Genomic DNA, 26310 nt, shown 5'->3' with positions numbered 1-26310 from the left:
TGGTGGGAGGCAGGTCGCACGCGAGCCCTGCAGGGCGGGGAGCCTCCTTGCTTTTCCCTTTTGAAATAAGAAGACAACGCTTCTGGCTATTGTGTAAACGGGTCGAGAACTGCGTGTCCTCGTAGAGCAGCTAAGGCGTGAATGAAAGCGCCTTCGAATCTGATCCTGGGAACGAGTGCGTCAAGTGTTGACAAATGCTGGGTTTGAACGCCCGGCTTCGTTCGCCTGGAGGGGGACACACTTGAGAGAATGGCCAAGTACCCCAGCAATCGCGGCGAAACGCACGGGTCAAACCACCGCGCCAGCCCGGCGTGGCCGCCGCCACCGCCGCCCTTCCCGAGGACCCCCCACGTTCCCGGCTGACCCGTCGTCCACACAACTAACTGCACGGCCTTTCTTCACGCCCCGCCGCTCTCCCCCCCGCTCGGCGCGCCATGCCGGCTCCCCAGGCCCCCGGCCGACAGCGTCAGGCCACCTCCCGCCCTAGGAGCCGCGCGAGCCCGAACCGCAGCAGCGGGCAGCTCCCCGCGCTCCTCGCCGGCCGGCGGCCAGCCAGCCGCAGCTTGGCCGCCGGTGATGGACAGGCGGCTGCAGCTATGAGCCGCAGGGGCGGGACGTGCGTCACTTCCGGGCCTTTCGAGGGAGACGGCGTATATAAGGGCGCTGCTCACGCAGCGCTCTCGCTTCCACAGTATGGCCGGCGACATTAGCTAGCGCTCGCTCAGCTCGCTCTCTAACGGGGGAACAGCGGACTACAAGAGACTGAACTGTATCTGCCTCTATTTCCAACAGACTCACGTTCAACTTTTCGCTCACACACACACAAAAAAGCCGGGAAAATTTTATTCTTTTTTTAAAAAAAGTTAATATAAAATTGTAGCAAAAAAAAAAGGAACCTGAAACAGCTGGAACAATCCGCAGCAGCGGCGGGAGAAGAGATTTAATTTAGTTGATTTTCTGTGGTTGTTGGTTGTTCGCTAGTCTCACGGTGATGGAAGCTGCACATTTTTTCGAAGGGACCGAGAAGCTACTGGAGGTTTGGTTCTCCAAGCAGCAAGCCGACGCGAGTCAAGGATCGGGGGATCTCCGCACCATCCCAAGGTGGGTGCCCGCGGCGCTCGCCCTCGGTCGGATCCCGGGCTGTCGCCGCCTGGGCGACACTAACCATGGGCGGAGGGTGGGAGCAGCTTCAGGTGGGAGCAGCTCCGCCTTCGGGGGTTATCTCGACGCCGCGAAAGGGGCCCCGGGTGCTGGAGGGAGCGCCCGGTCCATGCGGGGCCCGGGCCGGTTTCTCGCGTCGCCGTTGCCGGGCCGGGCGCAGCCGGGGGGAGGGGAGGAGGCCGGTGCGGCCGCCGCCGCCGCGTGCTCAGGTAACGTCCCCGGCTGGGCCGCGGGCGGCGCCGCTCGGAGCGGCTTGGCGGTCCGAGGCCCCGGGCGAGGGTGGCCTGGGGGGCCGCGGGGGCTCCCTCCCGGCAGGTGTGGCCAGGCGGCCACAGTCAGGCGCTCATTCGGGCGTGCCCGCCTCGGGGGTTGTGGGAGGGAGGGCGGGAGGGCGCGGGTCTGAACCGGACTCGTTCTCCCCGCGTGCAGCGGATCGGAGCGGCCCTCCGCGTCCCAGGCTGGCGCTGGCGAGCAGGCCTCCAGCTCGGCCCGCGCTGGCAGCGTGTGGCGCCCGGGCGGCGGGGGTGGGGGGGGGGGCGGCGGTGTCGCAGTGGCTGGGCCCCACCGCCGCCCTAGCACGCTCTGCACCAAAGCCTGTCGGGGCGTTCCCCGCCGGCGGCCGCAGAGCCCGCGAGGCGGGCCCCCGCGACTCTTGACCTTGATGTGTGTAACCTGTTCCCGAGCCGCCGGGGTCCTGCCGCGGTGGGGGCAGAATAGGGTTTGCCGTGTTGACGAGCTAGAGGCCCGCCGGGCCCGGGACTGAGTACCTTGAACGCAGAAGCCAGCAAAGGCCTCTGGGGCCCCAGCCTCCCACCCCGGCAGTCCCGCGAGAGAGCTGGGCTGGTGGCGCGGGGAGCGAGAGGTCTCGTAGGGGGTGTTGGGGTGTCCGAGCGCGGGCGATGCCGCAGGTGCCTGGGCCTGCTCCGGGGGCACGCTGACCGCCGGCCACCCCTGCCGCTCGGGCTCCTCCGCACACGAGTGCGGCGGTGCCGCGCAGGAACCGGCGCGGCCGCTTCATTGAGCGGGGACGGCCAATGAGCGCCCGGGCCCCGCCGAGAGCCCGGCCGGGGCGTGGGCCAATGGGCGTCTCAGGAATGTGGGCTGCGCGCTCCGCTGTCGCTGACAAAAAGCCGCTGGAGAGGGGACTCCGGGAGGACACGTGCTGCCGGGACCTGACGGCGTCAGGTCTGGAAGGGTCCTCCTGTAGAACAGCGTCGTGATAGCTCATGTTACGGGTCTCGTTTTTTCCAGCTTTGTGCGACCCTGACGGTGTTGGCCGTGCGCCAGGCTCAGTTCTAAGCACTTTATATGTGTGTTGTAGGAAGCGGTGACTTTTCTTAAAAATATATGGGGAGGCTTAGTATTGCCTCCATGTCACCGATGGGAAGGAAAACTCCCTGGTGTTGGTGATAAACTTTGGAAAAACGATTTAGAAAATCTTACTTAAAATGAATAGCCTTGTTTTGCCCTGACTCATTAAATGTTTTATAGTTTTATTTGTAAGGACACGTTCTTAATAAAGGGACGAGGATTTTACCCTTTATCCAAGTTCTTGGGGTAGAAATGCCCGAATTTAAGCTTGGGTTGTTTTGGGGGTTTTTTGTTAGTTCGTTTGGTTGGTTGGTTTTTTTGTAGTTAAGAGTTCCCTGAGTCCAGGAGGGAGAGAAAGGCTTGTAAAAGGGCAGCTTGCTTTCTTTAAATACTTGAGAACCACTTCTCCTTTGTGCCTTTATCAGTAGCAATTATCTTACTACTTGAATATGGCTCATAAAATGGCAAAAGTTTAATCTTCAAGGACAGAATATCCTGTTTTGTATAGTTCATAATTTAGTGCACGTCTTGTACATATTTAACATTCATTAAATCACTATTTTGAGAGTTTTCTCTAGGGTGTTTCAGCTGTTGTAGATGGAGTAACTAAGAACGAAAAAAATCTTTATCGATTTGACTGAGAAGTCCATTGGTAGTCTTTCTGGGAAAGTTTTTCCGTGAACTGTCAGTCAAGCAAGAATGCACCGGGTAGGTTATGTTACTAGGAGATTTTAAAAGTACCTGGAAAAATATTGGATGCTAGTAGATAAATCACTTAGAGTGATGACCTGGCAAGAGGGTGGAAGGATAATTGTCATCTAGAAGAATATGCTTAATGGAATGATGCCTGGCCTCTGGAATGTCTAGATTTTAATCAAACACTTAATGACTAGCTGTGTGGTGTATTTTCATCTCTAAATGGAGATAATAATGGTACCTACTTCACGGGGTAGTTGTGAGGATTAAGTGGGTTAGTGTATATTTGGTGCTTAAAAACAGTGACACATAGTAAGTAACCACTGTACAAATGTTTCAAGTGTTTTATATTTATCTTTAGAACAAAATCAATCTCTCCCTTCCACCCCCATCAACCAAGAATGGAGAATTAAGTATATCTGATTGTAATTTTAAAAGGCTACGCATTAAAGGGTCCCCTAATAATTTGATGTAGTTTTTATTCAAATAGAGGAGATAGTGTCACTGGGAAGCTTTAGATTTATTATTCTGTAGAAGGATTAATATCATGAAGCAATCTTTAGTAGTTTTGTTTTTATTGAATGATATAAAAATTTGGAAGCCAGAAATCCTTGCTTGTCCTTGCCTCATGTCCTTACTCTCAGTAATTCCATTAAAATGTAGATGGAAGGTTATAATGAAAAGATTTTAATAGATTTGTAGATTAAAATTAAAAAGTAAATTTACTTTTTACACTGTATATCAAATGTAAAACCTAAGGACATTGAGAGTGAGCAGGCACAAATGTCCTAACAGGATTACTACATATGCTACAACATTAAACGTGTTATAGGAAAATTCCTAGAAAAAAAAATACCTTTCCAAACATTGGTGTAAGAAGAAATATAAATGTAAGTAGTCCTATAACCATTTCATACATTGAATTAGTCATTAATCGTCCCATAAAGAAAATTCTGGGCCCAGATGGTTTCACTGGAGTATTCTCTCCAACATTCAAGGAAGACATAATTCCAGCCTTTTACACACATTCTTGTGAATAGAGAAGGAGATACATTTCCTAGCTCATTTTGGGATTAGCATAATTTTGATATCCAAACCCTGACAGGCTGCAAAGGAACCAGAACTCTAATGCATTGCTGGTGAGGGTGGAACGTGAACAGACCACTTTGGGAAATGGTTTGGTAGTTTCTGAAAGATTCAATGTATGTAAAATTCTAGAAAGTGCATACTAATCACACCAGTGGTTGCCTGAGGTCTGGGAGTAAAGAGAAGGGTGGATTATAAAGAGGCCTGAGGGACCTTTGGGGAATGGTAGAAGTGGTCACTATCTTGTGATTGATAGTTTTACAAGTAGGTGTGTATGTCAGAAATCTTGTAGGTAAATGTAAAAATGAATAGAATTTATTTTAAAATAAATACATGCATGCCTCCAAAAAACAATCTGATTTTTGCATAGTAGCTTAATCTTTTCAGTGATTCTCACCGTGCATATGATTGAATTGCCTCGCTAATAGGAACATTAATTTAGTTGTTATTAGCATATATGTTGTATTTACTGCTACAAACCAAAGAATAATTTTGGTTGCTGTTGTGCTCTCTCTGCCCTCCCCCCAAGTATGTAAACTTAGCAATTTGCATCTGTGTAAAATCAACTTAGAGCATTATAAATCCCCAAACTCTTTGTACAATAACAAAGATGAATATGAATTTGGAAAACTGCTGAAATGATTTTGGGGAAAAGCTGCTTTTGTGAAGTATAAGGACAAAAATATTTAATTGGAAGTGGTGTGGAGCTGGAAGAATTGTGACATGAAAATAATTCTAAAGATTTGAACCAAGAGAGAAAACCATAAGGTAATTTTGAAGGCAATATTCCAACAGAGTTTGAGGAGGTGGTCATTGACCAAAGAAAGACGTATAATATGAAAAATCTGGCTGTAAGTAAAATAGCTTATCTTTTGAGTACAGATTTTTTAAACTTTTTGTTGAAACATAAAAAGTTATAAAAATCATAATGCAAACCTAGTTTTCACTAACTGATCACACTCATGTCACTGAAGTTTAAGGAATATAACTAGCCAGAAGTCCTACTTGCACCTCTAACAATTCTTTTCCTGCCCCCTCTACCCCTAGGGTGATCACTGTCCTAACTTCTAACATACCATAAATATGGAATCATTTAGTTTGCATCATGTAAGGCCTCCTACAGTCGATACTATGTTTGAGGTTTTGTAGTTCATTTTCATTGTTGTGCTTGTAGTTGTTTTGTGTTGATATACCACAATTTATCCATTCTACTGTTCATGGGCATTTGAATAGTTTCTAGTTTGCTAATACAAATAGGTTGCTATGAACACTATTGCATGTGTCTTTTAGTGAACATTATGTATTTCTGTTAGATAAACATACCTCTAGGAGTGTAACTGTTAGGTCAGAGAGTGCATATATCTAGCTTGAGGGTTCCAGTAGCTCCATATCTTCATGTAACACTTGTCTTTTTATTTATTTATTTATTTATTTGAACATATCAAGATTTTGTTATAATAAAACAAAATATGAAGCTCAGAAGTGGATCACTTGACCCTTTCTCTTATCTCTTCCCAGTTCAAAATGCTTGCATCTCTTAATAGCCAACATTCTTTTAGATCTGCAGTTAGGCTCAATGCATTCAAGCCTCAGCACAATCTTCTTTGTAGTTTTAGCCTCTTTTGAAAATCGGCTTAGTCTGCCCACCGTAACCACTTTGCTTCCTGTCATAATGCCGCTTTCCCTGTGCATAGAGAATCCTTGCCCTTCTTGTACTGTGTTACTTTGTGGGGTTGATGCTTGCCACACTTCTTACAGAAAGAAAGTTCAGCGGGTGTTAGGAATGTTCACCATGTTTGCAAGAGTGCTATCAGCAGGGAAAACTAACCACTTGTCTTTTTAATTTTAGCTATTGTGTGTGTAGTAGTAGTAGGTATTTCCCATCAGACTAATGGAGTTGAGCTTCCTTTTTTATATATCTTTATTTGTCATTTGGATATCTTTTGTGAAATGTTTGTTCAAGTCTATTTTTTTCTGGGGTGACTTTATTTATAGTTCTTAATATGTTATGGATGAAATCTCTGTCCAGTATCACAAATATATCCTCTATGGGTTTCCTTATTAATGATACCTTTGAAAGTAGAAACACATAAGTTTAATATAGTTCAATTTATTAATATTTCCCCTTTAATGGTTAGCAGTTTTTATGTACTCTGTTGACATAAGAGACATCCAAACCTGTAGAGAATCTTTGAGTTTATTTGAACCAAGCTGAGAAAATTTGCTGGGAAGCAACGGACTGAGAAAGTGCTTTGGAAAATGTCAGTTTTACCACATATTTTATACATCAGAATACAAGGGAAAAGACTTAGAGGGGTTACATGAAATTTCTTGGTGATTAGTGAGGTGGGAGAATGCAAAGCTTGGAAATCTCTGGAACTGGATCCAGCGGTTCTCAACCTGTGTGTCGCGAACAATGAAAACACATCCTGCATATCAGATATTTACATTACGATTCATAACAGCAAAATTACAGTTATGAAGTAGCAATGAAAATAATTTTATAGTTGGGGGTCATCACAACAATAGACACTTCTTTTACATTGGTGGGTATAGGATACTTAACTGAACAATTAACATGAAAACAGTGAGGGTTCTTTGGTTTGCTCTGGTACAGTGATTGTGCCCTTAGGGGTCTGGAAAAAAAATGACTCTGACAAAGATGTGTTGCAAAAAAGACAATAGGCTCAGTTAAGATAAAGGTTGACCTTTGTCAATGAATATTCCTGCCTAGTACAGGACTACCTGCCATGACTCGCTTTTATTTTTTACCTCTATCCATTTATTTATTTATTTATTTATTTCCATTTATTTTTTTTACTTGACACTATTACAGATGTCCCCATCCCACCCTTCCCTCTGGCCATCCCCACACAGTTGTCTGTGGATTATGCATTATATGTTCTTTGGCTAATCTCTTCATCTTCTTTCTTGCAGTTTCTCCTCCCCTCAAACAGCTGTCAGTCTTTGGCTTGTATCCATGCCTCTGTTTCTCTTCTGTTCCTGTTTATTTTGATCATTAGATTCGCTTTTAGTTAGGAAGTTTTCATTTCAGACCATCTTAGGTGGTTACTTTCGGTCTTTGAGTTTGTAAGGCGGCCATGCAAGCCTCCCATGAGCTTGTCCACAACTATTTGAGATATCTTTGCTCATCCCTCAACATTGTTTTACCTTTCATATTTATATCTGCAGTCCATCTGGAGTTGATTTTTTTTTTTTTTTAATGTGGCATGAGGGGATAGAACACACTTAATGTAAAATAGGCTTATCTTTCCAAGCAATTTTGTAATACTGGTAATCTTTTACTAGTTTCTCAAGGGAGATAAAAGGGACACATGTAATTGAGGGGAGGGTCATTTTTAATAGAAAATTTTGTCTGGTATGGGCTGGGTTAAAGAATACTGGTTAATCATCTGTTAGTGGGAAGCAGTAGTCCTGGCATATCTAAGTAAATAAAGGAAAGGATGATGTGTTCTAAAACTGACTTATTTCACACAGTATTTAAAGTTGAAATGTAAAAAGAAGGAGTAATATCTTAACCTGCAGTTTTGTCTACTAATTTTTCAGATTTCAAAAGTATGTGTAAAAATGTCTTAAGTTCCTGCACTAATTTGGACCAAATAAAAGTCTTATTTTAATGGCAGCTTTGGGATGGATGGAAGTAATGGGGAGGAAGTCTGTCAGAAAATAAGAAATTTTGGTAAAAAGAAAAGATAGTTTAATTTGATCTTTAAGGACAATAAAGTAGGCTTTTTGCTTTTGATTTATCACAAATCGGACTTATTCTTAGTAGGAGGTGGGAAATTCTAGTGAAAGTAAAGAGAATACATAAAGATTTCATTAATTGTGAGAAACTTCCAGGTATTTTATTTTTATAAGTTAAAATATAACTTGCAAGTAAAGTGTTAGGGGCAGTTGCAAAGATAGTAAATCACACCTCAGCATTACCTTTCCCAGAACTCATGCCTTACTTGACTACATCATTGCACAGTATTGCAGAATTGATAATTCACATTGAAGGAATTTACAGCCCATTGCTGAAAAACCTTTCAGTTTAAATGCTTTGGAGTAGAAAAGTTTCCTGTTGAATTAAACTTGTTACATTTCTAACAGTTTCAAAAAGTTTGAACTGCCATCTCTAAACCACCTTTCTTTCAGAAGTGCACATTTCAAGTACTGTAAACAATAATTATACTGAAAGTGATTTAAATTTGGGGTAGAGATTTGAGATGGAGAATACTGTGATTATTGGGTTGATTTATTTGAACAAAAAGAGAATATTTATTTCTCCAGATATCTTGAATTAACTGCCCTAAGAAGGCATGCTCAGAATTTGTTTTGGTCAGCCTAGGCCAGTGATGGCGAACCTATGATACACGTGTCAGAGGTGACACGTGAACTCATTTTTTTGGTTGATTTTTCTTTGTTAAATGGCATTTAAATATATAAAATAAATATCAAAAATATAAATCTTTGTTTTAGTGTGGTTGCAAATATCAAAAAATTTCTGTATGTGACACGGCATCAGAGTTAAGTTAGGGTTTTTCAAAATGCTGACACGCCGAGCTAGAAAGGGTCGCCATCACTGGCCTAGGCTTTCATGAATAATCTTATGTTTTAGGGTATGACCCAAAGACTGCTACCTTGGTAAGGTGTAGAGGCCTGAATGTAAGGAAAGTCATGCTATTAGCAAGCATAGTTGAGGGCAGCTTCAAATAAGCTTTTTTTTTTTTTAAATATATTTTATTGACTTTTTACAGAGAGGAAGGGAGAGGGATAGATAGTTAGAAACATAGATGAGAGAGAAACATCAGTCAGCTGCCTCCTGCACATCTCCTACTGTGGATGTGCCCGCAACCAAGGTACATACCCTTGACCGGAGTCAAACCCTGGACCTTTCAGTCTGCAGGCTGACGCTCTATCCACTGAGCCAAACCGGTTTCGGCTCAAATAGGCTTTTTGAGTAAATTGATAACTCTGAAACAAGCTTTAAGAAAGTAATCCATTAGTGGAATCTAATCACATGGAGGCCTTGTAAATGCAAATTTTCAGGCACCATCTGTAGTGTCTGATCTATTGGATCTCATAGTAGGATCAAACTCAATTCTAATTCCTTAGGTGATAAGGGTGAAAACCCTCCAGCAGCATTATTCCCTTAGTCATTTACATTTTTAATGAAAGTTTTAAAAAACCTAACATGAAATTTATCATTTTAACCACTTTTGAGTGTACAGTTCAGGATTGTTAAGTATATTCTTACTAGTATCCCTGTGCACAGATCCGTGCCCTAGTAGGTCGCTGCTGCCCTCCTGTAGCTCTCTGCCCACTGCCCCGCCTCCCGCTTGCTTGCTGCCCTGCCCCCTCCTGTAGCTCTCTGCAGCCCACTTGTACCTCACTGGCCCATCCTCCTGCTGATCCATGATCTGGTCGTGATGCGCTTGGTCATTACATCTCACATAACAGCTAATTAGCATATTAATCTTATTTCTATAGGATTGTTGCGCAACAGGTCTCTAGAACCTTTTTCATCTTGTGAAACTATATGTATAAAACTTGAGGCCTGGTGCACAAAAATTTGTGCACTGGCGGGGGGTAGGGGGGTGTTCCTCAGCCCCACTTGTGCCCTCTCACAGTCTGGGACCCCTTGGGAGATAACCACCTGCTGGCTTAGGCCTGCTCCCCGGTGGCAGATGGCAGGCCCAATCCCTAGATGCCTGCTCCACCTCCCCGGGTTGTGCACAGGGCAGGGCCAATCAGGAGGTTGGCGGCGCCAGGGGTTGGGGCCCGGGTCTGGTCACACACCGGATCTCCCGCCCCCCGGCCCAGGATCGCAGATAACAGGCCGGCCCGGATGGTGGCAGGGCAGCTGGGATGGCGCTGTCCTGCCCTTCCTGCAGTATGCAAATTAGCTACCATCTTTGTTGGCGGTTAATTTGCATATCACGCTGATTAGCCGATGGGAGGCATAGTGAAGGTATGGTCAATTACCATGTTTGTCTATTATTAGATAGGATATTATTTTCCCTCCTTTCTCCCCAGTCCTTGACAAACCACCTATCTACTTTCTCTATGATTTTCACTACTATAGATACTTCATATGACTGTTTTGGAACCTCATTAGTGGGATCACATAGTATTTGTCCTTTTGTAACTGGATTATTTCATTTAGCATAATGTCATTCATGTAGCATGTGACAAAAAGTTTCCTTTAAGTGTGAATTATCCATTACATGTATATACCACATTTTCATTATCCATTAGTCCCTTGATGGACATTTGGGTTGCTTCCTACCTTTTGACATTTGTGAGTTACAATGAACATGGATGTACAAATACCTCTTCCAGATCTTGTTTTGAATCCTTTTGGATATATACCCAGAAGTGGGATTGCTAGAGCATGTGGTAATTTTCACCTAAGGTACACTCTATGTATTGTGACAATTTCTCCACTTCCTTACCAGCCTTTGTTATCCGCAACGCCCCCCCCCCCCCCCTTTACATCCTAATGGGTGTGAAGTGGTTTTGATTAGCGTTTCTTTTATGATTTGTGGTGTAGAGCATCTTTTCATGTGCTTGTTGGCCATTTTTTTGCATTTGGTGTTAGAGTTTCTTGTAGATTTTGGATGTTGACTTCTTGTTAGATATATGATTTGCAAATATTTTCTCACACATTCTGCAGGTTTTCTTTTCACTCTTGTCGAGTGCTTTCCTATGATGCACAGAAGTTACTAAGTTTGATATACTCCTGTTTGTCTATTTTTGCTTTTGTTGCCTGTGCTTTTTGTGTTTCATCCAAGAAAACATTGCCAAATCCAGTGTCAGACTTTTCCCGTTAAGTCTTTAACCCATGTTAAGTTTATTTTTGCATATGGTGTGATGTAGGGGTTCAACTTCACTCTTTTGTGTGGAGACGCAATTTTCCCAAAATTTAATAAAGAGGCTGTCCTTTCCCAGTTGTGTAGTCTTGGTATTTTTGTTAAAGATCATTTGACCTGAGGTGTTTACTTTTTACATTAAAAAAATGTAGTCAGGCCTGGCCAGTGTGGTTTAGTTGCTTGAGCATCATCCCATGCACCAAGAGGTTACCAGTTCCATTCCCAGTCAGGGCACCTGCCCAGGTTGTGGGCTTGATTGCCAGTAGGGGGCATGCAAGAGGCAGCTGATTGATGTTTTTTATCCTTGTTTGTGTCTCCTAAAATCAGAAAGAACTTTTTTTTTTCTTTTGGTTAATCCTCACCCGAGGATATTTTTCCATTGATTTGTTGTTGTTTTTAGGGAGAGTGGAAGAGAGAGGAAAGACAGAGAGAAACATCAATGTGAGAGAAACACATGGATTTGTTGCCTCCTTCATGTGCCCCGCCCAGGGCTTGGGCTGGGGAGGAGCCTGCAGCTGAGGTATGTAGGACGACCCTCTATCCACTGAGCCAAACTGACTAGGGCTAAAAACATTTTTCAGTGTCGTCACTTGCCTATTTTATGTATAACGGAGTCAGCTGGTGTAGAAGTCTGTCTTGTCATTTTAATCGTATGTTTTCTCATGTAAACACCTTGACTTGTTCTATTTTTTTATTAGACCACACTTTTTTTTTTTCCAGGGAGGAAGGGAGATAGAAACATCAACAATGAGAATCATTGCTTGGCTGCCTCCTGCACGCCCCCTACTGAGGGGGATCAAGCCCGCAATCCCGGGCATGTGCCCTTGGCCGGAATCAAACATAGGACCCTTTAGTCTGTAGGGCAACACCAGCTTGGACTAGACCACACTATGTCGTTAATGTTTCACTTTTCAGGAATGGTAACGGATCATTCAGTCCATATACTGCCATTAGTAAAGGAGCACACTACTTTGGGATCATTTATCATGATCTGATAGTATTTTTTAGTACTTTACTTTGAAGTTAGGTTTCTCAACCTTGGCACTTTTAACATTTTGGGCTAGATAACTTGTGTCCTATTTACCTATGGCAGCGGTTCTCAACCTATGGGTCGCGACCCCTTTGGCGGTCGAACGACCCTTTCACAGGGGTCGCCTAAGACCATCCTGCATATCAGATATTTACATTACGATTCATAACAGTAGCAACATTACAGTTATGAAGTAGCAACGAAAATAATTTTATGGTTGGGTCACAACATGAGGAACTGTATTTAAAGGGCCAGAGGTTGAGAACCACTGACCTATGGTGTAGCAGCATCCCTGGTCTCTACCAGCTACATGTCTGCAATGACGAACCCCCACCAATGTGACAACCAAAAATGTCTCTAAATACTGCCAAATGTTTTCTGGGTGACAGTCATCCTCGGTTGAAAACCAGTGAGGTGAGGTGGCTGCACTTATGTAAATAAAATGTAATTCAAATTAGAATATGTTCCTTTATCTATGAATTTTTGTTGTTTTATAGCACCTTGCAATTGTGTAATATTTTGAATGTCTTTTGCAATATTTTCCAATCACTAAATCAACACTATGAAATACATTCCAAAATTGTCTTCTTTCTTCTGCTTTGTTGTCAATTTATGATTTATTGAACTCATCCTATATAATAAAGGGGGAATATGCTAATGGGTCCTAACAGTGTCCGAGTCACGACCAGTCAAAGGTGCATGCACATAGAAGCTGGGGGGTGGAGGCAGGGACTTGTGCCACCAGGACATGAGGCTGCCGCCGCCGGCCCCCCAGCAGAAGCGCACGCAGGCCCGCAGCACCGCCTGGCCTGGAGAGGGGCGTCAGGACGGGGGTGAGGCGTTGGCAGAGAGCTCTCAGCACTCCTGCGCTGGGGTCTGAAGGCGCAGAGAGGAAGGGAGAGCAATTAGGCAGTTAGGGGGATCAGACAAGGAGAGGAGAGCAGTTAGGGCCATCAGGCCGGCAGGGGAGCAGTTAGGGGCATCAGGCAGGCAGGCAGGTGAGCACTTAGGAGCCAGTGGTTCTGGATTGTGAGAGGGATCCAAGATTGGAGAGGGTTCAGGCCAGGCTGAGGGGGATCCCCCCCCCCCCCCGCCCCCGCACAAATTTCATGTACCAGGCCACTAGTCTGTATTTAAAACATATGTAAAATAACAATGACCTACAAAAAGACCAATTTTGTAAAATAGTTTATACTATAGACTAGTCTAGGTGTTAGTGTGTCACCTTCCACCATACTGAACCTGCTGTTACATTCTAACTTTATACTATCTTACTTTGAAATCACAAACAAGGAATTTAGAAAATGCCTTGGTCAACTGTACAAAATACTTGGTCTTTTTCATCATTACATTTGGACATAAGCCCTAACTGGTTTGGCTCAGTGGATAGAGCATCGGCCTGCGGACTGAAAGGTCCCAGGTTCAATTCCAGTCAAGGGCATGTACCTTGGTTGCGGGCACATCCCCAGTAGGAGGTGTGCAGGAAGCAGCTGATTGACGTTTCTCTCTCATTGATGTTTCTAACTCTCTATCCTTCTCCCTTCCTCTCTGTAAAAAAAAAAAAATCAATAAAATATATTTTTTAAAAATTTGGACATAAAACAGGGCACTTAAAATCTTTCCTCTATAACAGGTGTCAGCAAAAATCTGTAAAGGGCCAGATAGAAAATTTAAAACTTTGCAAGGCAGACAGTAGTCTATGTTGCAACTACTCAGCTATGACCTTATAGGGAGAAAGCAACCATAGACACTCATAAATGAGTGGGGGTGGTTAGAATTCAATAAAGCCTCATTTTATTTACAAAAGGAGGCTTATTTTTTCCACAGAAATGTGATTGAATGATATGCTGGAATTCTCAGCTGTTTTGGTGTTGGTCTTTTTCACCATTCACTTAATGCACATGTATAGCATTGTATTAATATCTTCAGTTTTATTTCTGTCACATCTTTCCTGCCCCTCCCCCCTGACTTGTTACCTATAATAATAAAAGCATAATATGCTAATTAGACCAGATGTCCTTCTGGACGAAGCCGGGAAGGAAGCTGGTGGGTGCCAGCAGCTGGGGAAAGGAAGGCCTACTCTTACACGAGTTTCGTGCATCGGGCCTCTGGTATTTATTATATTTCTGAGCCTAGCAGCTCTCCTAGGATTATGTCTTTATAACCACTTGGTTGATAGACCATCCAACTGTGTTTAAGGTGTTTTCACACAACTGCTTTCTTTCACACTGACTTTGGAAAAATAATGACTGCTGGAGGATTTCTGTTTGGTTGCAGAATTTAAGTAATGGTGAATGACTTACAGGAGCACTGTGTGGTTTCCATTAAGGTGAAATAAGCACCTTGCTAGATGCAACTAAAAACCCTGGACAGAATGCATGGTGAGGGCTCTGAAAAGTAAATGTTAGCAGGTGAATGAAAGAAGGAAACCAGAATTTAAAATGCCACTGAAACAGCCGTGGTTTCCTGTTTCTTTTTTCCTCTGGAATCTCCTAGGGTGGTCTCAAAGGCTGCCAGAAACCTGGAATTGCACACCAGGTGCAAATAAAGAACTCCAAGAAGTCTTCTTTTTCTGGTCTGTAAAGACAGGAAGGAGGGGTACCTTTGGCTCAAAGAGAATGGGTGGGATCCCCTTTTGGTTTAGTTTTATTTTGTTTTGTTTTTCTTCTGTTCTTTCCTGCCACAGATAATGCAATCCTGTAGTAATTGTAGCCAGGTAGATGCCTAAACTCCAAGGAGGGGGGAACATTTTTTGACCAGAAGAACTGTGGTCCCAAGATAGAATACCATCAGGGATATCCCTCTTGTTGTTTTCCCTCTGTCATCTCCCCATTTGGCCCAAGAGAGACAGATAATCACAGGCTGCCTGCTGCAGAGTGGGAAACCTAAAGCCTTGGCTTTCTAGCCAGAGGACCAAAAAGTTCCCCTGCTTCTGCCTTTGAGCCAGACATTGTCAGAGCTATTATGGAGAGGAGAAAGAGTTGAAGAAAGTGAGTCGCATAAAGATTTATATGAATACCCCTGAGCTGCTCATGTATGGCTGTGATCCTAAACAGAAGATCCAAAGCTTTGAGAACTGATAGCTCAGCTCCCAGTACCAGACTGGCCACTGAGTGCATGATAGATCTGAATACCATCCTATATAATAAAGAGCTGATATGCTAATTAGATCAGACCGCCTTCCAGGCAAAGCCTGGGCTTGGAGGGCCAAGCATCAGGCTCTAGTGGCATGCATAATAGCCTTCCCTAACTAAACTGAAACCTAACATAAACCCATAAAAAGAAGTTAGATGAGAACTTGAAGACTGAACCATAACATTTAATTGCTTGCTAAAACAATTTTTTTAAAATATATTTTATTGATTTTTTACAGAGAGGAAGGGAGAGAGATAGAGAGTTAGAAACATCGATGAGAGAGAACCATCATCGATCAGCTGCCTCCTACACATCTCCTACCAGGAATGTGCCCACAACCTAGGTACATGCCCTTGACCGGAATCAAACCTGGGACCTTTCAGTCCGCAGGCCAACGCTCTATCCACTGAGCCAAACCGTTTTCGGCTAAAACAATTTTTAAATCAACATGCTCCGTAGGATTTAAATACGATTTAAAATTATATAACTTGGCCTGGCTGGTGTGGCTCACATCATCCTTATCCTTGAAGGGTTATGGGTTCAATTCCCTGTCAGGGCCATGCCTGGGTTGCAGGTTCAATCCCAGTCTGGGCGTCTGTGGGAGGCAGCTGATCGATCTCTGTTGCTGCCTCTTCCCCCTGCCCCCTTCCATAAACATTTTTAAAAAATTATATAACATGATCAAAATGTTCAGGCTGCAATGATAAATTGCCCAATTATACAGAAGATCAGGATATTCTCAGTGTCTCTCAAAGGAAGACAGTCAACATATACCAGCCTTGAGGTGATGCAGATCAAGATTTAAAGGCAGCTGTCATACCGATTTTATAAGTAAGAGTGAATACTCTCAAAATGAAAGAGTCTTAGCAAAAAAAATAGAAGATAGAACTTGAAAATAATTACTGAAATAAAAATTACTGGATGGGCTTAAATAGAATGGACATGACAAAAGAGTGAATGAGTTTATCCAGTCAGCAACAGAGAATAAAAGCTGAGACTTAAATGTAAGTCGTGAAACTATAAGCAGCAAAATCTCAGATATCTCTTGAAGCGATTTGGCAATGATACATCTGATAAAGGTTTAATATCCAAAATGTTTAAGAAACTCATGTAACTTCTTATGTATTTACTGGAGGCCCGGTGCACAGAATTCCTGTGGGGGGGGGGGGGGGGCGGTGTCCCTCAGCCCAGCCTGCACCCTCTCCAATCTGGGATCCTTCTCATAATCCAGGACTGATGGCTCCCAACCGCTCGCCTGCCTGCCTGCCTGATTGCCCCTAACCACTCCGCTGCCGGCCCGATTGCCCCCAACTGCCCTCCCCTGCCGGCCTGGTTGCTCCTAACTATCCTCACCTGCAGGCCTACTCACCCCCAACTGCCTTCCCCTACAGGCCTGCTCCCCCCCAACTACCCTCTGCTGGCCTGATCACCCACAACTGACCTCCCCTGCCTGCCATCTTATGGTGGCCTTCTTGTGTCCACATGGGGGCAGCCATCTTATGTGTTAGAGTGATAGTCAATTTGCATATTACCTCTTTATTAGATAGGATACGTTTTTTTCCTTTATTTTTTGGAACTCATACAACTTAACCAAAGGAAGACAAACAATCCAATTAAAGAATGGGCAAAGACCCAGCCAACTTGGCTCAGTGGTTGAGTGTTGACCTATGAACCAAGGGGTCACTGGTTCTATTCTAGGTCAGGGCACATGCCCGGGTTGCAGGTTCATTCCCCAGTAGTGGTTGTGCAGGAAGCAGCTGATCAGTGTTTCTCTTTCATTGATGTTTCTATCCCTCCCTTCTCCCTCTCCCTTTCTTTCTCAAAATCAAAACAAATTTTTAAGAAAAAAAAAATACTAATTTACTTAGTTGTATATCCATATGGCTTCAGTTTTGCTATTATTGCCTGTACTACAGACTTTCTACTTTATTGAAATAGACATTTTCCTATTACATTAGAGAGCCACGTTGTATGCGCAAGATCTTGTGGGAATGCTTGTACTGTTGAATTGCCAGCCAAAGGTTTTTTTTTTCTTCATTTTTTTATAATGTTTCTCAATTTTTAATATGCTTTAATCATTTAACTAGTGAAAAGTAATGGTTTTCCTTTTCATACACACACACACACACACACACACATACACACACTAGTGTCCCGGTGCACAGATTCATGCACATTGAAAGGAAATCAATTAGAAGAAATATTTTAATATCCCTATTCATGTCTTGCTAATGAAAAGAAAATAGGATTCTACTGAGTCTACTATCTACCTACTCTAGGACTTGTGGCTCGGGAAAACACTTCACAAACATATAAACTATAAAATGTTTGCACCTGACTATAAAGCAAGTTGGTTTCTTGGGCTGAAGAAACTCCAAGGAGCCTAGTCACCAGGGAGAGGAAGCTGGGCATTGCTACATGGCGTCATTACCCAGCATCCACAGCCACCGTTTCCGGGCTGAGCTAGGTTGTAGGCTGCACCATGGGGGATCTTGGCAGAGTTGGAAACTAGAGGCCCAGTGCACGAAATTTGTGCACAGGTAGGGTCCCTAGGCCTGGCTGGTGATCAGGACTGATCAGGGCATTTTGGTTGCCAGCTGGGGCCTCCCTTCCCCGGCTGCCGGCGAGGGCCTTCCTGTGGTCAGTGCACATCATAGCGACTGATGGGTCTCCCAGTCGAACTCCCATGGGGGAAAGTTGCATATTAGGCCTTTATATATATACTAGAGCCCCGGTGCATGAAATTCGTGCACTTGCAGGGAGTCCCTCAGCCCAGCCTGCACCCTCTCGCAATCCCGGAGCCCTTGGGGGGTGTCCAATTGCTGGCTTAGACTAACACGGCAGTCAGACATCCTTAGTGCTGCCGTGGATGTGGGAGCCTCTCCCGCCTCCACTGCTGCGCTCACCAGCCATGAACCCAGCTTCTGGCACACTGACCACCAGGGGGCAGCTACTGTGTTGAGCGTCTGCCCCCTGGTGGTCAGTGCGCATCATAGCGACCAGTTCTGCCATTTGGTCAGTTTGCATATTAGCCTTTTATTATATAGGATAGATGGCCAGTGCAGTTCATAGCAGCTCCTGCGTTGAGCATCTGCTCCCTGGTGGTCAGTGTGCGTCATAGCTACCGGTTGGACAGACAGACACTTAGCCTTTTATATAAATACTAGAGGCCCGATGCACAAAATTCATGCAAAAGTATGCCTTCCTTTCCCCTGCTGCCGGCACCGGCTTTCCTCGCAGCCCTGGCTTCGTCTGGAAGGACATCCAGTCTAATTAGCATATTATGCTTTTATTATTATAGATCATTGATTTCAGAGAGGAAGGGAGAGAGAGAAACATCATTGATGAGAGAGAATCATTGATTGGCTACCTCCCGCACACCCTACTGGTGATCAATCCCACAACCTGGGCATGTGACCCTGACAGGAATCAAACCCTGGACCCTTCAGACAACAGGCCAACACTCTTTTTTTTTTTAATATATATTTTATAGATTTTTTACAGAGAGGAAGGGAGAGGGATAGAGAGTTAGAAACATTGATCAGCTGCCTCCACGCCCCCTATTGGGGATGTGCCTGCAACCAAGGTACATACCCTTGACCGGAATCGAACCTGGGACCTTTCAGTCTGCAGGCCGCGACCCTCTATCCACTGAGCCAAACCGGTTAGAGCCAGGCCAACACTCTTATCCACTGAACCAAACCGGTGAGGGCCTTGGTTTCCTTTTGAATATCCTCTGTATATGGCTTATTTATGGTATTTTGTCTATTTGTCTTTTTCTTGGTAAATTGCCAATAATGTTATCTTATTTAATGGATGTCAATATAGATAGACAGTTTTGGAACAAATCTAAATGTAGAGAAGCTACTATAAAAATGTGCCAACAAATATAAAATACGTTTTGTTGATCATTGAAAAACTCTTCTAAATGTGATTTATAATTTTTGAGAGTAGGCAAATAGTATAATGAATCAATCATCTTTTTTATTAAATGATAGATCCGAGTGGGACATACTTTTGAAGGATGTGCAATGTTCAATCATAAGTGTGACAAAAACTGACAAGCAGGAAGCTTATGTACTCAGGTAAGTCCTGTAAAACAAGAGTTACCTAACATATTTCTGTCTGAATTATACTATATATAGAATAGCAAATTGTTCCCCTGGACCTTAGTTCTATAATTATTTTAACCTTATTTTTAAAAATACGGTGTAAAATAAAATGTTAATTCAGGTATCCCTAGGCAGTAGGTTTTGAAGTCTTACCTGAAAGATCTTCAAGATGGTTGCCATCTTTACCTATTTGTAGTGAGCAGGAAGTATCTATAAAGTGGGTAGAATGACATTGTACCTTTACCTTGCAGATTGGGGTCTTACTTTTAGTATATGCCTCTCAATATCAGAACCTTAGGCAAAGTGAAGTTAGCTCCGCTGTACAAATAGGATTGCCATCTATAACAGAAAAAAGTCATTCAACCTCTTTATAGATACAAAGATAATTTATTCAGTAAATATGTTGAATTCTTATACATATTATAATGGGCCTTGGATTGAACAAGGTTCCTAAGGTATCATAGAGATATAATTGTGAGTGAAAACAAACATTCCTTTCTTCACTGGGCTTATTACCTAGTGTAAGAAGTAATGAGATGGCTAGAGAAGTACATGTGAGAGTGGATGGTGCAAGATGATGTAAAGTATGAATTTAATAATGTCTTAGGATAGGTGAGGAGAAAAATTTAGTAGTAAAAAAGAGGGTGTGTATAATGAGCTAATATGCTTTAAATGAATTTAAGGACTATTTCTGTGGGTTCTAGAACTTAAACTGATTTTTGTATAATAGAAGAGGAAGACTACTGTAGTACATTATTTGCTTCCTTGAGGTTTTAACATTTAAAATTAGCAAAAATTTATATTGTAAATTATAGTCCAATAATAGGTTAATTGTATCAATAGTACATAAATAGCATTATAATATTGTAACTTTTTTTAATTGTAGTGAGAGTAGCATGTTTGTCTCCAAGAGACGTTTCATTTTGAAGACATGTGGTACCACCCTCTTGCTGAAAGCACTGGTTCCCCTGTTGAAACTTGCTAGGGATTACAGTGGGTTTGACTCAATTCAAGTAAGTAATCAAAAAACATTATTTAATCCTTTAACTTATAAATAAATTCATATACTTATTGCTTTGGTTGTAATGGGTAAGGGTAGGCACACCATGAGAGAAAGAATATTCTTCCTGATGCTGAAGAATTGCAGAATATGGAGGAAGCAGAGAATGAGTTGGGATAAAATCCATATGGGAGAAAGAAATGAAGAAACCAGGCATGTTCAATATTTAACTCCTTGAAATGTTAATATGAAGGGCAAAGAAACTAAGAAAACAAGTGAAAGCAGGAAAAATTCAGTTTTCATAATAAAAAGTTGATTATGTTAAGAGCAACAGTATATAGAGTTAAATTCTGATAACATTTAAGAATTAAGGTGATAGCCCGGCTGGTGTGGCTCAATGGATTGAACATTATCCCATGGACCAAGAGGTCCCGGGTTCCATTTCTTATCAGGGCACATGCCCAGGTTGTAGGCTCTATTCCCAGTAGGGAGCATGCATGAGGCAGCTGATCGATGTGTCTCTCTCGTCGATGTTTCTATCTCTCTTTCTCTCTCCCTTCCTCTCTGAAGTCAATAAAAAAATTTTTTTTTTTAAGAATTACGGTGTTTACTTAGGGCATAATTGTTCTGATGAGCAGATGTTGAATTTTAGTATTTTACCTAATTAGGGTAAAGGATATCTTGTTACTAGGACCTAAGAAAGTTTTTGTTAATTATTGATCCTCATAAGAAACTCAAGTAATATGTCCTTAATTTTTTGATCACTGACTCTTTTCTTAAGGATGTATTTTTCATTGATTCTGGAGAGATAGAAACACTGATGTGAGAGATAAACATTGATCGGTTGCCTCATGTACATGCCCCCAATGGGGAACAAACCCAAACCCTGCTATGTATCGATTGGGAATGGAACCCACGACCCTTTAGGGCAAAGGATGACCACTGAGTTACACTGGCTAGTGCTGAATCACTGACTCTTAAAGTTTAATGTACACATGTTCTCCCACAAAATTTTGGTTTACATGTCTATTTAATGCTCAGATCAGAAACCACTGCTTTATTGTATTTTAATTGGCATCGTTGTTATGACCCATCATCTGTAGGCTGGGCATTTTAGTTTGTAGAAAGTCATTAATGCACTTATATTAATACTCTGCTGAGACTTTTCCACAGTTTACAAAGTTGTTCCTAATAGCACTTGACTCATGGATATTGGTTTATCTTCCTTTTTTAGAGCTTCTTTTATTCTCGTAAGAATTTCATGAAGCCTTCTCACCAAGGGTACCCACACCGGAATTTCCAGGAAGAAATAGAGTTTCTTAATGCAATTTTCCCAAGTAAGTTTAAATAAATAGAATTGAAACCTGCTTTATTAAAGTTAGAGGTATATCTTTTCAGAAATCTTTATATATATGAAAGCACATTTATGCAAATGTAGCATGTTTATAATTAAGTTAAGTGTATCAATATAGTTGATTATAAATTTTAGAGTATATGTGTGTGCACCTCGGGTCATTGTTGTTAAAATGATAGAAAATGAAACAAATTCATCTTGATCCAGTCACTTGCTCTGATTTATATCTAACTTAGTGTATATGAAGGCTATGATCCCTTCATCCAGAAAAATGCCCAGTGAGTGACTGCATAATCCTCTGTTAAGACACTGATCCAGCATTCTATACAGGAATTAAGCTGCTTTATAAATGACCAGCACAGTGAGATCATATGTGCCTTCAGTATACTAGGCAAGATTTTCTTTCATTTACAAAACTTTTATTCAGAGATCTTTTTAAAAAAAATACATATTAAGGATATGTGTGTGTTTTGGGTTTTGTTTTGTTTTGCTTTTTTGAGAGAGAGAGATGTGAAAAAGAAACATTGATCAGTTGCCTCTCATGGCCTGAACAGGTATCAAACTTGCAACCTAGGTATATGCTCTGACTAGGATTTGAGTCTGCAACCCTTTGGTGTATTGGGCAACACTCCAATCAACTGAATCACCGGCCAGGACTATAAACCTTCCTTTTTGAGCTTTAAGGTCAAGGAACTTAGGGTTTTCTAATCCAACACCCTTATATCCTAAATAAAGCTGATAACTTAGGATCATTTTAATAATTTGACAGTCACTTACTGGCATGATTTAAAAAAAATCAGATTTCTATTCTAATCTACTAATATGAAACTAAACTGGTCTAAATCAGAGAGTGCTAATTGTAACTTAATGTAAATATCTACCAATTGTTAATTTACTGTGTTGAGTGAGGCTTTGAAACAATATGGAAAGTATTACATAAAATAAGTTGTATTTACTTGGGAGAGTAGATAAATGGGCAACCAAATTCTATTTCCTAATGGTGTTTTAGGGGAGAAGGAACCATAGTTTTCTCAGCACCACTTAGACTGACTCACTGGCTGCTGAAGAGAATTTCTAAACGACAGTCAGTAAAATATATACATATATTTTAAAGGGTGATGGGGGAGAGTCTTGCCTACTTGTGAATTCACCCACTTATTTTCCTTCACTGATATTTCTGGTAGGAGGCAAATAGTATCATCCCAGCTATTGGAAGGGTGAGAAAAAAAACCATCCTATCAAATGGAACTGTTGCATTTATTTTACTTTCTCCTCCCTCAACAGATGGAGCAGCATATTGTATGGGACGTATGAATTCTGACTGTTGGTATGTTGGACATAATCTTACCAATTTTTTTTCTTGTATATAAGATTACTTTAAATTGCCAGTTGTCATTTTTAAAAATGATTTTTTACTTTTGTATAGGTACTTGTATACTTTGGATTTCCCAGAGAGTAGGGTAATCAGTCAGCCAGATCAAACCCTGGAAATTCTGATGAGTGAGCTTGACCCAGCAGTTATGGACCAGTTCTACATGAAAGATGGTGTTACTGCAAAGGATGTCACTCGTGTAAGGATTTTCAGTAATTCTGGATTCTGCTTGGGGACTAAAATATATTAACTCATTCTTGTTTTATTTTTTAAATTTGTATTTAATTCAGTCTCTTTTTTCTTTCTTTCCTTTTCAGGAGAGTGGAATTCGTGACCTGATACCAGGTTCTGTCATTGATGCCACAATGTTCAATCCTTGTGGGTATTCGATGAATGGCATGAAATCGGATGTAAGTAATAATATTTGCTTAATACTTATTTAAATATTTAAGTGTGCCATTTCCATTATTAACACAAAACTATTTCTCTAAGGGAACTTATTGGACTATTCACATCACTCCAGAACCAGAATTTTCTTATGTTAGCTTTGAAACAAACTTAAGTCAGACCTCCTATGATGACCTGATCAGAAAAGTTGTGGAAGTCTTCAAGCCAGGAAAATTTGTGACCACCTTGTTTGTAAACCAGGTACTTCGTTTTTTGACAATAAAATCTTCCAGAAAATAAGGGTAGTGAGGAATGTCATAAAATGGTACCTATCAGTCAGATACTAGTTGAGGTTTTTGGGATGAAAAGTTTCCTCTGTTTCATTAAATTTCTATTGGTTCTTGTTTTATATCTAGTTAATTGGTGGGCTTCCCCCGTACTGTTTATTGTCCCTGTTGGCAGGCCTGGGATTGGGATGGGGGCCGGTGGACATAAATTATCTTATCTCACTTAAGCCCATAAGAAGGCAGCTAAGATATTTCAAATACCATAGTTTTATGAAGATAAATGTTTTAAATATTTGTGGCATGACTATGTTGTTTGTGAATCTTTTGCAGGTTGGAAGCACTAACAGTTTATTTAATTTTCTTCCCCAGAGTTCTAAATGTCGCACAGTGCTTTCTTCGCCCCAGAAGATTGAAGGTTTTAAACGTCTTGATTGCCAGAGTGCTATGTTCAATGATTACAACTTTGTTTTTACCAGTTTTGCTAAGAAGCAGCAACAGCAGCAGAGTTGATTAAGAAAAATGAAGAAAAAACGCAAAAAGGAAACACACATAAAAGAAGGTGGTGGCTGCTTTTTAGATATTGATACCGGGGGCCATGCTTTCCATAACCACCACCTTGTAGTTGCAGAAAGCCCTAGATGTAATGATAGTGTAATCATTTTGAATTGTATGCATTATTATATCAAGGAGTTAGATATCTTGCATGAATGCTCTATTCTGTGTTTAGGCATCCTATGCCACTCTTGCTGTGAAATTGAAGTGCATGTAGAAAAAAACTTTTGCTATATGAAACTTTACAACACTTATGACAAAAATTCAATTTGGTTTATGCACAGTGTAATATTTCTCCAGGTATCCTCCAAAATTCCCCACAGACAAGGCTTTCGTCCTCATTAGGTGTTGGCCTCAGCCTAACCATCCGGGACTGTTCTATTAAATTGCTGCCAGGATGTTACATCCAGTTACCTCCAATTTCTAGGACATATTCTCTACTAATGTTATTGAAAACAATTTCTACTTCATTCAGATGTTTTTTGCCATGGCAATTAAAGTTTTTCTTCCACGAGTGGAGTCCTCTTAAGAAAGTGATTGCAGTTAACCATTTTGTGTACTACTGTTTTAACATTATTACTTCCTGAGTTTGTATTCCTTTCATTGATTTTGTTCCTCACCATGGTGTCTCCCCTCCCAACCCCGCCCCAATAAAGCAATACACTGTTACACTGGGTCTATACCAATCTTATACCCCAGAGGAGGAAAGGGGATGGACCCTAGGATTTAATTTTCTTTTAAGGTCAAGGGAGTTTTTATTGGCATTGGCTCTTTTAGAAGGTAGTGACAAAAGTAAACTTCTAGTGTTGATTAGCAAGGAAGACACAAACTAATATTAAACTACACTGGCAGAACTATATGGGAACTATGCCATTGTGTGCTCTCCAGTAAAATAAGATAGCTTCTCATGAAGACCGTGTCTTTACTAACTTGCTAAGTTAGTAGTATAAAAAAAATTTTATCACTAAATTTATTAGCAAGGAGAAAACAAAGGTTATACTGGATTCAGTAAGTCAAATCAAATCATTCACCTTAATTTTTATTTCAGAGCGGCATGAATGTCATTGCCATCTTGTGACCTGAAGTTCTGTGACTGTGATGCACATGATAGTGTTCTGACTTTATGTGTTCCTCTTACTGGTGTTTTCTTCACCACAGTTTCAGGGGATCATGTGAATGAGAACTGTTCAGGTTACTCAGACATCCACAGTGAAGCAGAAGGCTGTCCGTAAAACATACGAAAATCCAAAATGGTCAGTGGGAAATGACTAGAAATACAGGCTTTTAGGAGTTGGCATTTTTAGCTGTATTTGCAAATACTGTGAGATTTAAGCAGCCTAGAAAACAGCAAAGTCGACTACATTTTGTATTCTGTCCTCACTTTTTTTTTTTCATTGGGGCTTAATGCAGTGATGTTTTTGTTCCTTCCGTATTTATCAACGAAACACTTTTTTTTAGTGTTTCTAAACATAAAATCTACTTGGTTTTGAAATCAAGTGGTTGGATCACTTTTGACTTATTTTAAGCACATTCTTGATTCAAAGTTTCATTGAAGAAGCTTTCAATCAATGAATCAGTTTGATTCTGTAATTAGCACACAGTACCTACTGTTTTGGTGCTGTTTTGAGGACCAGTGCTCAAAGTGGATTTTCTTGGAACAGTGTCCCAGTGAATTTGATGACATGAGATGGCTTGAGGTCTATTTTTTTTTTCTAATACATTTAAGATTTCTACCTAATGTTGAAAAGCTACACAAATTTGTATGAAACAAAACCTAGAAAAATGAAAACTGTAGATTAAGTAGTAATTTAAATTAATCCTAGTATATTATGATAGAGGAGGGAAACTTTTGGTGCCATAATTTCTCTCTTCATGGTGGTGTTGGACTTAAATCAGGTGAAATGTATTTCTGTACCACAATTTAAGCTTCAATAAAAGTTTCCTTAATTGAT

General features: G+C 41.6%; 1 protein-coding gene and 1 pseudogene across 1 annotated transcript; one reads left to right on the top strand and one right to left on the bottom strand.

Annotated features, from left to right (window-relative positions):
• Positions 1–697: 697 nt before the first annotated feature.
• On the top strand, positions 698–26310 carry AMD1 (adenosylmethionine decarboxylase 1). The gene is made up of 9 exons (XM_070417902.1): positions 698–1101; positions 19293–19379; positions 20293–20419; positions 21641–21743; positions 23045–23087; positions 23187–23331; positions 23450–23542; positions 23625–23780; positions 24176–26310. Exons 1-9 carry the CDS (start codon positions 992–994, stop codon positions 24314–24316), a joined length of 1005 nt encoding a protein of 334 aa, XP_070274003.1. The 5' UTR covers positions 698–991; the 3' UTR covers positions 24317–26310.
• Positions 5731–6048, bottom strand: LOC139013089 (large ribosomal subunit protein eL42-like; annotated as a pseudogene).

This window comes from Myotis yumanensis, unplaced genomic scaffold (assembly GCF_028538775.1).
Source record: "Myotis yumanensis isolate MYYU_CA2020_CCGP unplaced genomic scaffold, mMyoYum1.0.hap1 SCAF_6, whole genome shotgun sequence".
Lineage (NCBI taxonomy): Eukaryota > Metazoa > Chordata > Mammalia > Chiroptera > Vespertilionidae > Myotis > Myotis yumanensis.
Note: the sequence above shows the minus strand (reverse complement) of the source record. Positions and strands in the feature narration are given on the sequence as shown.